Below are 15,003 nucleotides of genomic sequence, written 5' to 3' on the forward strand. Positions count from 1 at the left end.
TACTGGAAATATGGCTATCTTTATATTTTCTTATGTTTTGTGAGTGAGTTTAGTGCTCTTAAAAGTAAGGAGCTGATTGCACTGGCTAAGATCAGGTATAGTGAGGGCTGGAACTAGATGAATTTCCCCTATGAAGCTTTCAATCTTGACCTATGTTATCATGCCTCAGAATCGCACACTGCAGCATCCCTTAGCAGGTATTATCCTGAGTTTCTCTATGCAGAAACAATCAGAAACACCAAACTGAGTTGTATTTTTATTGTTTATATGAGTACGTGTCCATTAGTGTTAGGCAGAATAAGGCATTTACAGAAAATATAAATATCACATGCACAAACATAGGAGGCTAGGCTCTAGAATCCCAGTTCTTCACATCCAAAAATACAGGCTTCTCCTACTTGAGCTGAAGAAGGATGTCTTTGGCTAATACAATTAGTCGGACTCATAGATTCTCTATGGGCTGGCGACAATAACACAGTAGCCCTCAAACACAGAAGCGGCCTATTACACTAGGATTTGAGCCTAAGTCTACTGACGTAAAGGGCTAACATGCTCACCCATTGTGTCATGCAGTCCCTTTTCCATTCAGTCAAATTCCAGCAGTGAATTGCCCCCTGAATCAAAATTCATTCCTTTCCATGAGCAAAGTTCCTTTTTTTCCTCATTTGAAGCTATGAAAATATATAATGAAAGCCCATTTGGTTCTTATCTAATCAGAACATCATCTCACTCACCATTTCAGTGTCAGAATGGCTGTGCTTTGTTTTGCTTTGCATTGTGGCTCTGTTACCTAACTCTGCACGAGATCACATGTCTACAAAATAGATAAGTGTTTATAACTGTACATAGGAATTTACTTTGTACCTGATTTGCTGATTCTTGGGAGCTTATTTGTAGGAATGCCATTATCAATAGGATACATGTGCATAGTTAGATTTATTTGTAGACATTATCACTATCCCCCGCTGCATTCTCTGGTTTTGAACAAATAGTCAGTAAAGAGGACAGTGTTTTATTCACATTACCCTCAGTAAATAGGTTTAACTATGATACAAATCTCATAAGTCACCTCTTGAATCCTGGTGGTTATCAGACAAATCCAAGGCTTAGATGTAAGCCTTCAAATATACCTCTGTTGACAGTCTGAGGTAACGTGTAGGTCTGCAATCCTTCACATTGATTGGGGTTTTCAGTTGCTATGGTTTCAAAGATTTCACTTAAATTAAACTTTTTACATATGTCAGTATGGCTAATGAGCTTTTACAAATAACTCTGCAGCTGCCTGCTCTGAGCAGGGATTGTTCCATGCCATTAGCTGACCAAAGGCCAATTATTAAGGAGTGTCCACCTCTTCCTTCTGAACAGTGCTGTTTCCCTCCCATGAAGTCTCTTTTGTAAACAGCTGCAGCGTACTCTGAAGACTGCTAGAAAGATGAACCTGCCTAGGGTGCTGATGCAGCACATTGTGTAAACAGCTCCACCCTCCTCACCCCTAAACCCTAGCACATAATTTGTTTGGTGTCTCTGAGCTCTGCTAGTGTAGTCATCAAGAAATCCCAAGTCACCTCCAGGCCTGAATTGCCTGCACTTTATCAGGCTGCTAACAGCCAGCTTCCATATATTGCCTTGCTTTTAATTATATGAGTGATTGCATATCAGGCAGATGTGTTTGTAAACTAATGGCTTTAATGATGTGATGAGATTAAAAATGAAGTCTAATTAGCTCAGCATATTTAACCCTTGGAATGCTTCCAGGCATGCTTATGGCTATGCCTCTCTAATCATACAGGTTAATCATTTTCATTGCTGTATCACAAAGTGCTTCCACTTCACTGGAGACATCATTTTCTCACTGTGGTAGTCAAGTAGTAAACGCCTTTTGGCGGTAGTACTTCTGGTAATAATGAAATTGCATGATGGTGTCTCTGAGTACTATAGTCTATAGATATTTGGTAGTAACCCTGAGCAATGACAGAAGGAGGTATTTTTAAAAAGGAATCTCCCATAGCACTAAGATCCAGATAATGCCTTTGTTATTCTTAGGTGAACAGGACTACACTTGAGTCCTGTTCCTAGAGCCCCCTGAATGTTGAGGCTGGCTTTAGAAAAGAGAGATGATACAGTGGCAGTCTGTTTATCATCATTGTGATATCTAAGTATTTCATATAGTCCGTCTTCTTCAGTTGGCATTGGCTTGTACTTCCAATGGCATGTCACAAAGATTAGTCACATTTGAGTTCAATATATTCAGAACAAATATAAATAATTGAGATCCACTGATTGATAATGTTGTTCCAAAAACCAGCCTTTGCTGGTGCTTTCCGCCTGGACTCTGAGAGAGGCTTAGTACGTTAAGTGAAACCCTGAAGTTTGGCTTTTCACTCACAAAATAATGGAAAAGTAATTTTTCTTCTATGGTTTGATTTATACTTTTTGAAGATTCAATGCACATGATGTGATGAAGGGAAGATCAAGGTGATAATCTAAATACTGGCTCCTGAAAACCAATGCTGTGATCCCACTCCCACTGAAGTTCAGAGGAGTTTTGCCACTAACTTCACTAGAAGCAGATCTAATGCTACTCTGAACTCTTACATTTCATCCCATTACTTCTAATGGTACTCCCTTGTGCCTCCTCATCCCATGATTAAATAAAAGATTTATCCTCCCCAATCATTACAATCTTTCCTTTTATGTCATCCTGAACCATTTTTATGCTCTTTTCTAATAATAATAATAATACTCAGATGTCCTGATGTTTGGCTTAATACAAGAACCTACATAGATACTTGAATATCTCTTTATCTGTAGATCATAAACCACTTTTTAAAGCATTATCTCCATTTTACAGACAAGGAAACTGAGGCACAGAGAAGACATATTATTTCCCGAGACCATACAATAAATTAGTGTATAGTGTACAATAAATTAGCATAACCCAGTTATGCTATGTCCCTATCTTGACTACTAACCAGTAACCTCTGAATTTTTTTACTCTTAAGGTAAAATTTTCAAAAGTACTTAAGAGACTTAGGATCCTAATTACCTTCTTCCAAAATGATTTAGGTATTTAAGGACCCTAAGTGCCATGGAAATTCAATAGGTCTTGGGCTTGTAAGGACCACATTTTAAAAAGTATTTAGGTGCCTAAAGCTGGAGACGGGCATCTAGTGGATTTTCAAAACTGACTAGGAACCCAATTCCCATTGAAATCAAGTCCCTTCTAAACTTTACCTGTCTATATTTTTAGGCCTAAATACCTTCAAAACTCTGACCCTTAAGCACTTTTGAAAATTTGACCAATTTACTTTGCTTCGTAGAACAGATAGACTTATGATATTTTTGCTATATCCTCTCCCCCAATTTTTTCAATACTTTTCTGGTATTTCAAAATAGTTTATTTTGAAATTTGGCGCTACTTACACAGCACTTATTTTGAAATAAATCGCTATTCTGCTGACTTATTAATCCTCATACTACAAGGTTTACAGGAAGTCAGCGTAAGAAGCCTGTTATTTTGAATTTATTTCAAAATAACGGGCTTCTCGTATAGACAATACATAACGATCTTTCAGAATAACAAACATTATTGTGAAATAACTCTGCTGTGTAGAGCTATCTGAAGGGACCTGGAGAGGTTATGTAGTCCTGTGTCCTGCAGTCATGGCAGGACTAAGAATTTTCTAGACCATCCATGACAGGTGTTTGTCAAACCTGCTGTTAAAAATCTCCAATGAGGGAGATTTCACAACCTTCCTAGGCAATTTATTCCTGTGGCTAACCATCATAACAGGAATTTTTTTCCTAATGCCCAATCTAAACCTTCCTTGTTGCAATTTAAGCCCACTGCTCCTTATTCTATATTAGAGGTTCGAAAGAACAATTTTTCTCCCTCCTTCTTTTAACAACCTTTTATGTATTTCAATATGGTATCCAGCAATGGATGGTATATTCCATATGTGATCACACCAGAGTCATACAGTGACAAGGAAAATTAATTTTCTTATTCAGAAGGTAAAGCGATAATACACTGTCAGTGATTTTCAACCTATGGTTTGCAGACACCTAGAGTGTGGGGGGAGAGGGAGCACAGACTATATCTAAGGAGTCCACAAAAGGTTGTTGTTACTATAGAACAGTAGTTCAATCTGTAGTTAACAGACCCCTGGGAGTCTACTCTGCAAATAATGTCTAAGATTTCTAAAGGGGTGATCACCTACATTCAAAACATTTTAGAGGTCTGCAAATTTTCAAAAGCTAGAAAAGTACTGCACTAAGTGCTCCTAATGCCATTAAAGTCAATGGAGTGATGTTGACAAAAGTAATGAGTTGTCCCATACTCCGTGAATTTACTGAGATACTATGAACAGAGACATCCTGGAACTCAAACATGAACAGAGCATAGGGGTGAAATCCTGGACTCAAAGAAATTAATGGCACAACTCCTGTTAACTTCATTGGGACCAGGATTTCAGTTGGAGATTGTTTGCATACTTTATCTTAAAGATGTTTAGTCTGTCAAGCTGTCATAAGCTCTCAACCATGAACACCTGCCTCAGGGCTGACTGTCAAACACAAGATCGATACTCCTAACCAGAGGTATATTCTATAATTAGATTTACTCAGTAACAAATGTGAACTTCTGGATCATTATGTCAGTCTTACCATGTAGTCATAGGCAGTCCCCTTAGGCTCACCAATCTTGTCTTGTCACTCAGACAACCTGAACTTAGTGAAAAATGGTCACTTATACCAAACATCACAAAACATTCAGGTTGCTTCCAGTCCCAAGAGACCAGTCATTTTCCACAGATCAACTGATACCTTACCAAAGACAAAGCCTCTATCCAGTCCTGTAATAAACTATCTAAAGTTAGGAAAAGAAAAAGAGAATTATTTACACATTAAAGCAGACAGACATATAACAGGAATTAGTTGCTATCTAAATTCTAACAGTGACAGAATGGTAGTCAGTTCAAAGTCTTTCAGGGATAACTATGGGGGATCTTTCTCTTCTGTTTAGTGTCTCTGGCCCTTTGTGAATTCAAACAGCAAAGAGATGAAGAATTTTTTCTTGTGTCCATGTTTATAGCTGCTTCTCACAAAAACCAAGCTGGCATCAGCAGGTCCTTTTTCATGGTGCGGAGGCAGGAGAGGAATGTTCTTAACAAAGTCTTTGATCATTGATTTCACACAATAGCTCATTTGAGTTTAATGAATACAATTTAACCTCCTCTTATTAGAGAACATCATTTGCATTACACAAGCCTTTTTCCCCCCTCTTTGATGAATTACATAGTCACAGAGGTTTGCAAGGAAAATGGTTGCTATCACTTCATAAAATGGGGGATAGTTAAGTGAGAAGAATGTGTGCAGCATCCTACAAGAGTTTTATAAAATACTAAATATATTCTTATCAGTTTAAAATCTTATATTTATAAAACACTAAATAAATTCTTAAAACGGGTTTTAAATTGTATATTTATTTGTAATGTTATCACAGACTTATGCATTTATTAGAGTTCAGTGAGGCCTGGGGCCTTGGCAGGAGCTGGCTTCTGGTCTGCTAGCATCACAGAGCCAATATAAACAGGCTATTGATAGGAGCTGTACAGTATATTTGCAATTGAAGGAAAGACTGTATCTAAACCTAAGTGCCTTAACTATTTGAGAAATTATAAAAAATAAGATACTTTTTTTTTAATAAATCTGAGGTAAAAGGTAGCTTGCATCTCATAACAGTGAAGTTGGCATCATACTTCAGCTGTGGCTAGTATAGGCTAGAGTTACCTTATACAGAAATATGATTAGGTACCCTCATTTTTCCACATCCTCAGACAGCATCATAATGGTCAGAAATGTAAATGAGTGATACCAAATGTAAATGAGTAAGGACTTTTCTATTGAGTGCTGGTGAAAATCAAACCAATGTGGGATGCAATTCTGGGCATATTAAATGAGGCCTTCATGATGCAAAGGGAAAGCATCTTTTGAAAATCTGTCCAAAATACTTTAAAATATGTATTCATTTTTTCTCATTCTCATGAAATTTCAGTGGCTCCTAGCAATTATCCCCTAATATTTATCCTCTACAGACCTGTTTCTGCTCTTACTTCCATCCGTGTAAATTAGGGATTAATTTAATGGAGTTACAATGATGTAAAACAAGCGTGAGAGAAGAATCAGGCCTTATAATTTTATTTAAAGGCTATCATTGGGTTCATCTTCAAATGTCATCTCTTTCACTTTGATAATGCTGTGCACATAATTCATAAATCTGTTATATTTGATCTATTACTAATGAAAAAAAGTATTTGTTCTACATCTAATTGGAAAATGACTGACATTTTGATTTATAAATTTGTCAGGTTTGCATTTTTTTTTTTTTTTTTTTAGCCCTCTGAGTGGGTATGTATACTCAGTAGAATGAGGTGGCTTTTCTGCAGACAAGCCTCTACTTAAAAGGGGGTTGAGATGCTAGAGAGCATAATAGAGAGACAAAACCTTAAAATACACTAGTGCTTCAGGGCACTCTCATACAGTTAAATTGTCTTTTTTTTTTACAGCCACAATATTCTCCTCTATGAAGATGGCCATGCTGTTGTTGCTGATTTTGGAGGTGAGATTTTGGTGATTTAATCTGAAAAATGTCAGCAAGTTCTCAAAAACGAGGTCTGTTTTCTCTGATGAATCAGAAAGTTAATGAGGCTGCCCTTTGCTTCATTATTTCTCTGCAAAAGATCCTGGAGAGTAGATTTGGGCAATCGCGGTTGTGTCCTGCTGAGTTCTGCAGGGTTCCATCTTGTACTCTGTCTTATTACAAGTGTGTATAGGGTTGTGTGGAGAGTGAAAGAGGGGCAAGGCTACAGCCCGTATACAAGCTATAGTACTTTCAGAATACCAATGAGCACCTGCTCCACAGATCTCACTTAACCAGTGCAGATGAACACACAACCCCATGGCTAACTTGTACTGGGACATTAATGAAGTTTGAAGAGCCAAGCCTTGGTCTAGATAAGAATGTAGTGAGGGGGTAGGGTTGGAGGAAGCAAATGGAGGACATGGCAAGGGTTTTGTCTGTCTCTTTAATTGAGGATGTGTTCCCATCGTTTGTTACTAGACTTCCCAGTCCAGGGGTAGTGTTGGAGCCCCACGGTTATCACAGAATTCTAAAGCAACAGGGACCAGGATAACTTTCTTTCATCTTCATCTGAAGAGATGATTGTGACTATTCCATTTAGATATAGAACTGTGGGTACATCTCCACCATGAAATAAACCTGGAGAGCTAGTCTCAGAGCTCAGGTCAACTGATGTAGGCTAGGAAGGCTCATACTATGGGGCTAAAAATAGCAGTGAAGATATTTCTGCTCAAGCTGGATCCAAGGCTTTCTGACCCACAATTTTCAGTTGCACAGCATCAGGGCCATCCCTAGCAGTGCTGATACTCTACACAATCAGCATTGGTACCTTCTCCCCCAACGGCTGGTTTGCAGGAGGGAGGAGCCTTAAAGCTGTGGAAAGGGGCTGCCAGCTCTTCCAGACCAGATGCCATTTACTGTAAAGTGTCTGATCTGTCTGGTCCAGGAGAGTTGGCAATGCAAGAACAGGGCCGGGAGTGAGGCACAGATCAGAGGAGCAGTAGGTCGTCATGCAGCTGGCTGGAGAGAAGCGGCGCTTTTTCCAGCCTCCCAGTGTAAAGCTAGAGCAGCTTGTCACTTTTTATATCACCTGCCAGCTGAGAGGAAGTATGACGTGAAATCAGAGTGCCACTCTACTGTGCCTTTGAATTTTAGCATAGATTTTAGTTGTTGGTTTTAAATCTAAATGAGACTAGACACACCAGTGCAGTTAACCCTGGGTTTAAAAACTCTTGAGAAGGAGCCTCAGCTGGTATAAATCACCCCGAAAGCCAATAATAATAGCCAATTAATAACAGTTGAAGATCTAACTCACTGATGTAAGAAGCTCCATTTTATCAGGAATGCCTTCATGTATCCTTGTCTAATAATGAGATATTGTATTTCTGCTTGATTTTACAAAACTCCTATTTTATAGCAGTGTTCAGTTTCCACCATGATTTCTGTAAAATGAAGTTTAATTGTAGTGCTGTTTATGTCAAAAGCTTTCCTCCCTTTTTTTCCCCCCTCAGAATCTAGATTTCTGCAGTCCCTGGATGAAGACAACATGACAAAGCAACCTGGGGTTTGCTTCTTGTTCTGTTCTATTTAATTAGTACAATGTTTATGTGCAAACTCAGCCTAGGAGAGAATGATGAGATTAGATTTTTTTTCTGGAATGGATCATGTTGTACAGTGACAGTGTAATGCTTTGTTTCTTTTGTATGCTATTTTTTTCTCAGTACTTGAGATCAGCCTTTATAATAGCAGAGATTATTGGGTACTAAATATGCATACTATGCACTCACAGTAGGCTCCCTACTGTGTACCCAAAAAAACAAAGTAGTTATATGATTCTCATTTTAGCACCATCACCTCTGAATTCTTAGACACAAAATTGCAAATCATTGCACATATAGTGCAATACAGTGTCTGAGGGCACGTCTACACTTGGGAGTTATTTCAAAATAATTCCCGTTATTTTGACATAATAAGGTGAGCGTCCACATAGTAAGCCTGTTGTTTTGAAATTATTTCAAAATAATGGGCTTTTTATTTCAAAATAATAACCCCTGCTCGTGATGAGGAATAATGCCTACTTTGAAATGGCTGTTTGAAATAGCGTTAGTGTGGATGCTCAGCTGCTGTTATTTTGAAATAATTGGCCTCCAGAGACCACTCACAGCTGCCCTTGTAGCTACTCTAGATACACACCTGACAACTCCAATGCTCCCATTCTCCTGCAGTCTTTAAAGCTGCAGGCAGAAGGGAGAGGGCTTGTGGCACCACACAAGCTCTGCCATCCCCGTGCCACACAGTAGCCTCCTTCTGTGCCATGAATGGTCCCAGCGCTCCCTCTGAGTCCTCCCCTGACTGCAAGCACACCTGAAGCCACATTTGAAGCCCCTGGCCAGGGGTGAAAGAGGTCACTGGCCTGGACTGATGCAGAGATCCTTGAAGTCTGGGGTGAGGAGACAAACCTCCAGGATCCCCACACCAGAAGGTAAAATGCAGATGTGTATGGCTGGATAGCCACCAGCCTGGTCCAGAAGGGGCACCTGGCCCAGGACCAGGTATGCATGAAAATAAAAGAACTGTGGCAGGGCTACACAAAAGCCAGGGAACAAAGTCCTACTGCAGCCCTAGTACTCTCAAGCCTTACCTCAGGCCTTACAGCGGTCTTATAGGAGTGAAGTCAGGCCAGAGCTCCCCAGCTCTGCCTGCCTTTCCCCAGCACTGGTCTACCTCCAGGAAGCATCCTGCTTCCCAGGCAGCCAGGCCCCTCCTGCTCATCAGTCAGAGCAAGAGTGAATCCTCCTCTCTCTCTCTCTCTCTCTCTCTCTCGGAGCCCTTCTTTATATAACCCCCAGCTGGCCCCTAATTAGCCATAACTGCCTCTGCTGGGCTTGGTTCTCAGCCCTCACTCCAAGCAGGGTTTTTGCCCTTAAAGGGCCAGTGCAGGGCAGATGCTCTGTCACAGGACCCCAGTAGCATTCTTCCCAGAAAGCGGCCTCTGCTGCTGTCATGCCCTCTCCCCCCAATACTCCCCCCCCGTCTTCTCCAGCAAGCAGGGATAGAAGTTCTCTCTCTGCAGGACACTCCCACTGCTGGACCCAGAATGTGCAGAACATAGAAGGAAGCCAAACTACCCAATCCCACTATCCCCCTCCCAGGCTCTTTCCTCACTCCATCCCCTGTTATATATTCCCCAAATAAAAAATGCAGTTGTGTTTTCACACAAAAGAGACTTCTTTATTTGGTCTTCAGGGACGGTGGGAAGGGGGGAGGGAAGAGTGGAGGAGGAAAACCACACACGGGCAATGCAGAGGCCCTTTGTGAGGAAGCCTGGGAGAGAGTCTCATTGGTGACCTTGGTGGTTGAAACTCTCCCTCAAGGCCTCCCAGATGAGCACAGCCCCCGATGGGCTCGCTAAATGACAGCAATGCCTAGATGCTCAAAAGCCCTGCTTAGATGCTCTGCCCCCTGCCTGGTAGGAAAGTCTCCCCCTTGCTCTCATGAATGTTGTGGAGCACACAGTAGGCTGCCACCACCTGGGGGATGTTTGGTTGTCGAGGTCCAGGTGGGTGAGGAGACTCCAGAATCTCCTCTTGAGGCAGCTGAAGGCACCCTCCACAACTATGTGGCACTTGCTGAGCCTGGTGTTAAAGGTCTCTTTAGTGGAGTCCAGGATTACTGTGTAGGGCTTCATAAGCCAGGGGAGCAAACTGTAGACTGTGTTGCCCAGGATGCACATGGGTATGTCCACTTCCCTGAGCCTGAGGGTGTGGTCAGGGAAAAAAGTGCCGGTGTGCATCTTTTGGAAGACACAAGAGTTCTGGAAGATGTGGGCATCATGTGCCTTCCCCAACCACCTGACATAAGTGTCCGTGAACTGGCTTTGGCGGTCCATGAGGGCCTGCAGCACAATTAAAAAGTACCCCTTTCTATTTATATATTCAGAGGCACAGTGGTTGGGGGCCATGATGCAGGTGTGGGTGCTGTCAATGCCCCCCAATGTTGGGGAATCCTAAGGCAGCAAAGCCAGTAACGACGGGGTCCCTGTTGCCCAGGGTGATTACCCTCTGCAGCAGGATGGCATTGATGGCTTTCACTACCTATAAAATCATCAGAATATAGAATCACAGGGTTGCAAGAGAATCACAGGGTTGCAAGAGCCCTTGGGGAGTCATTAAGTCCAAGCCCCTTCCCAAGCAGGACCAACCCCAACTAAACCATCCCAGGCAGGACTTTGTCAAACCAAGATTGAAAAATTTCTGGGAATGGAAATTCTACCCTTGCTTAGGGAACTCATTGCAGTGCTTCACCACCCTCCTAGTAACTTAGTAAAAGAGTCAGACCTGCATGAGCTCGGCCCTGACTGTTGATCTCTCCATGCCAAACTGGTTCCCAATGGAGTGGTAGCTGTTCGGCGTGGCGAGCTTCCAAAGTGCAATGGCAACGTGCTTCTGCAGGGGGATGGTGAATCTCATCCAGGTGTCCCATTGCTAGAGGGCAAGGGCAAGCCATTCACAGAGCTCTAGAGAGGTATCCTTCCGCATGCAAAAGTTCTGGAGCCACTGCTGATCATCCCACCACTCAGTGATGATTTGGTCTCACTGGTCAGAACTGGTCTTCCGCCACCAGATGCGATGTTGCACGGTGTGCAGGGGAGGATGGAAGGGAATTTGGTGCATCATGAGGACCTGGGCCTGGTTGGGAAGGTCCCCCAGTCCAGGCTGGTCCTCGTGCTCGTGCAGCACCATATGGACAGTCTACATGAACTGTACCATGAAATGAAGCAGGAGGCCAAAGAACCCGGCACTGCTTTGGAAGTACTGTGGCATACACAAGGGCAACCAGAGCGTGCAGCGTGTTTTTGCTGTCTGCCGAAGGGGTAAGCAGTACAGAAGAGGCATGAAAGATGCAGATGTAGAGAGGAGCCCCCTTTAAACACAATTCTCAGCTAGCCCCAGAAGCAGCTACAGGAAGTGACTGTTCTCCTGCTTTCTTTCCTGGAGTGCTTCAAATGCGATTCAGGCTTCAATCAGTGTAGCTGCACTATTTTGATATAAATCTGCACTATTTCTATGGTGCCTTGTTGTATGACTGCTCTATTTTGAAATAGTTATTTCAGGAGTTATTATTTCAAAATAATTTCATAGCGTAGACTTAGCCCGATAGACTGAATTTCTGATGGGGACTCCATTATCCAACATGGATTTTCTTTCTGAGTTCTTTTTCACATAAATTACTCACATGGACCCAAAGTTTTAAAAGATAATGCCCAAATGCTGACTGGTGCTTTTGAACATACATTTTATAAAATGTAGCCCAAACCATTTCCTCCTCCTTTTGTATTAAAAAAATTGGTAACAATACATAAATGATACATTGCAGCATCAGAATCCATTACTCTGGAATAGAGTAGACTGCAGTGTTAGAAATAATGTCATCCTATTAAGCAATACAAACCAACCATACAAGAGGGAGACATGATGGCTGTCAATGCAGATTTGGTGGCTGTTTGATCCAGAACGATGTTTCACAAAGAAACATGAACATCTTGGTCATCTAAGAACTATGGATGAAATTCACTCTGGAGTAGAGGACAGGAATAAGGATTTGTCTACACTGCGGAGTTCTTGAACAAATGGTATTCCAAAATAGCTATTCCGCATCTATTGAAGCAGCCCATTAATTTGAAATAGATTTTGAAATAATAGGTATCTTATTCCAACATCCTGGTAACTCTCGTTCCACGAGGGTTAAGGGGAATTTCGGAATAGTGAGTTATTTTGAAATTTGGTGCTGTGTAGACAGCTCCAAACTATGAAATAAGCTGTTTCGAAATAACATCAAAATAAGCTACCCAATTTGTGCAGCACAAATTGCGTAGCTTATTTCAAGGTAAGGGTGCTATGTAGACACACTAAGACTCACCATGCTTCAAGAGCCCAGTGAGTGGCAGGTTGTTTGTATAACAGCTACATAGATGGGTGCCTGCAGAATGAGATGATAGTTCAGGAGAGAAGCCAAAGGATTAATATATGCATAGATCCAATAGTGTTATTACCCTGCACAGTTGTCATTGCCATTATTCCAGCTTTTAAATTGAAGCAGTAGATAAAAGGAATTAGACATGCTAAGCTCTGTACCCTGGTCTCAGACTGGAAATGTGGATTTCTACTCCTGCTCCAGTCTCAACCCTACTCTTTTCTTACTTAAAGCCTGATTATGCTAGCTTTATGCAGGTGAAATGAATTCCATTCTAATGCTGAAGACACAGTATAATGTATGGTGATTTACTGCATGAGTTTTGTATGGAACTGTGACTGTCATTAGAAGATTTATCTGTTAGCTTGTTGTGAATGGAGGAAGGGAGGGAGGGAAAACAGAGGGAAAGATATGTTCCTCTGCAAAGGAACAAAACACTCCATTAACGTATTATTGATAGGGTTTTTTTTATGTGCAGAATCTACGCTGGATGGCCCCTGAGGTATTCACTCAGTGCACTCGATACACTATAAAAGCTGATGTTTTCAGCTATGCTTTGTGTCTCTGGGAACTGTTAACAGGTGAAATTCCATTTGCTCACCTCAAACCAGGTAAGATGTTCACTGAACGAACATGAACACTACTCACATCTTTGAACTGTAATACAGTAGCTGCATTTCATAGCATTAACCTGCATTCTACTAGAATTCATATTGTGCAGTAGTCACCTAAAATTCTTCCTTGTAAAGGTACCAGAAAACATAGGAAATTGAGTGTGCTTCTGGATTTGGGTGCTATTTTGGGGAATGAAAGAATGTGACTCCAGAGACTGTAAAGCCATAGAAGTTTAGAGTGTTTTTTTTTCTTGTAGTTGAAAGTGGAGGGATAGGGTGGTAGTTAGTACAAGAGCAGTGATACCTGCAACATCTATGAGACATGGGGACTTCAAATGACTTTCTTACTAGAGGGAAGAAGACTGGTCTGTGTATGAAATTTTGTTGTAGAAAAAAGTAATTTTCCCTTGTACTGTATTGAATTATTTATCGAATAGAATATAAATATGAACAATTTTATACAATTACCTATCAAATATAACTACAAACAGTGGGATACAATTATCTATCAAATATAACTATAAACAATGTTACACAATTATCTATCTGTCTGTCTATCTTATTTCTCAAGTACCTATTATTGTTGTATCAGGATCTCCTCAATGGTTCAATTAATTTATAAAATAAATAATTCTAATACTAAATTAAAAGTCATAAATGACTTATTGAATTAATTTCATCCCTGCATTGTTAAAACAAATATTTATTACATGTATTATGTTGTATGTAGCATTAAGTAACATGTTAACAAAACCATCACCCTAGATAACTACAAACAGTTATGAACTGGGCTTGTTTAGTTTGGAAAAAAGAAGATTAAGAGGGGACATGATAGCGGTTTTCAAATATCTAAAAGGGTGTCACAAGGAGGAAGGAGAAAATTTGTTCCTCTTGGTTTCTGAGGACAGGACAAGGAGTAATGGGCTTAAAGTGCAGCAGGGGAGGTTTAGATTGGACATTAGGAAAAAATTCCTAACTGTCAGGGTGGTCAAATATTGGAATAAATTGCCAAGGGAGGTGGTGGAATCTCCCTCTCTGGAGATATTTAAGAACAGGTTAGATAGACATCTGTCAGGGATGGTGTAGGTGGAGCTTGGTCCTGCCTTGAGGGCGGGGGGCTGGACTCGATGACCTCTTGAGGTCCCTTCCAGTCCTATTATTCTATGATTCTATACTTTGAATGGTCTCGGGGAGGAGCTATTTTGAAATAGCAGCAGTGGAGCTTTGGAAGAAGTGTTATTCCTCATGGAATAAGGTTTTAAAAAAAATGAAATAAGCCACTCGTTATTTCAAAATTATTTCAAAATAACGGGCTACCTGTGTAGATGCTCGCATAGTTATTTTGGAATAATGTGGCAGTGTAGATATACTCATATGGAGTGATAGATTTATTTGTTTCTTGCCTTCATGTTCTTGATGCTCTATAATATTAACCACTTTCAGGTGGCCTTACACATTGTTATTTAACTCTGCTTCCTCTGGATGAAATTCACCACTGCACAGAGCATTCATGAAAAGCTTTCCATACCAGTTAAATTCTGTTTCAGCTCTGAGGGTGAAATTCACTAAAGGGCATAGACCCTGCACAAGTGCAGTGCACCTCTCAAGTCTATAAATGATAGCTGTAGCTATACCACAGAGTTAAGCTGATTTAAGTTACATTGATGGACAGCCATTGCTGTAACTAAATCGCTGTTGCATGTCCACACAATGCTCCTTGTGTCATGTAGGCATTAGGGATACGAACGACTAGTCGACTAGTCAACTAGTCGCTTC

General features: G+C 40.9%; 1 protein-coding gene across 2 annotated transcripts in view; it reads left to right on the forward strand.

Moving 5' to 3' along the window:
• TNNI3K (TNNI3 interacting kinase) overlaps window positions 1–15,003 on the forward strand; it is a 190,841-nt gene that overhangs the window by 112,222 nt on the left and 63,616 nt on the right. For both annotated transcript variants that reach the window (XM_006130399.4, XM_075936240.1), the window contains 3 exons: window positions 6,567–6,619; window positions 8,152–8,204; window positions 13,092–13,224. In XM_006130399.4, the coding sequence (XP_006130461.1) occupies window positions 6,567–6,619; window positions 8,152–8,204; window positions 13,092–13,224 (239 nt within the window). The remainder of the gene's footprint in view (window positions 1–6,566; window positions 6,620–8,151; window positions 8,205–13,091; window positions 13,225–15,003) is intronic.

The sequence above is a fragment of the Pelodiscus sinensis genome, chromosome 9 (genome assembly GCF_049634645.1).
Source record: "Pelodiscus sinensis isolate JC-2024 chromosome 9, ASM4963464v1, whole genome shotgun sequence".
NCBI classification, from domain to species: domain Eukaryota; kingdom Metazoa; phylum Chordata; order Testudines; family Trionychidae; genus Pelodiscus; species Pelodiscus sinensis.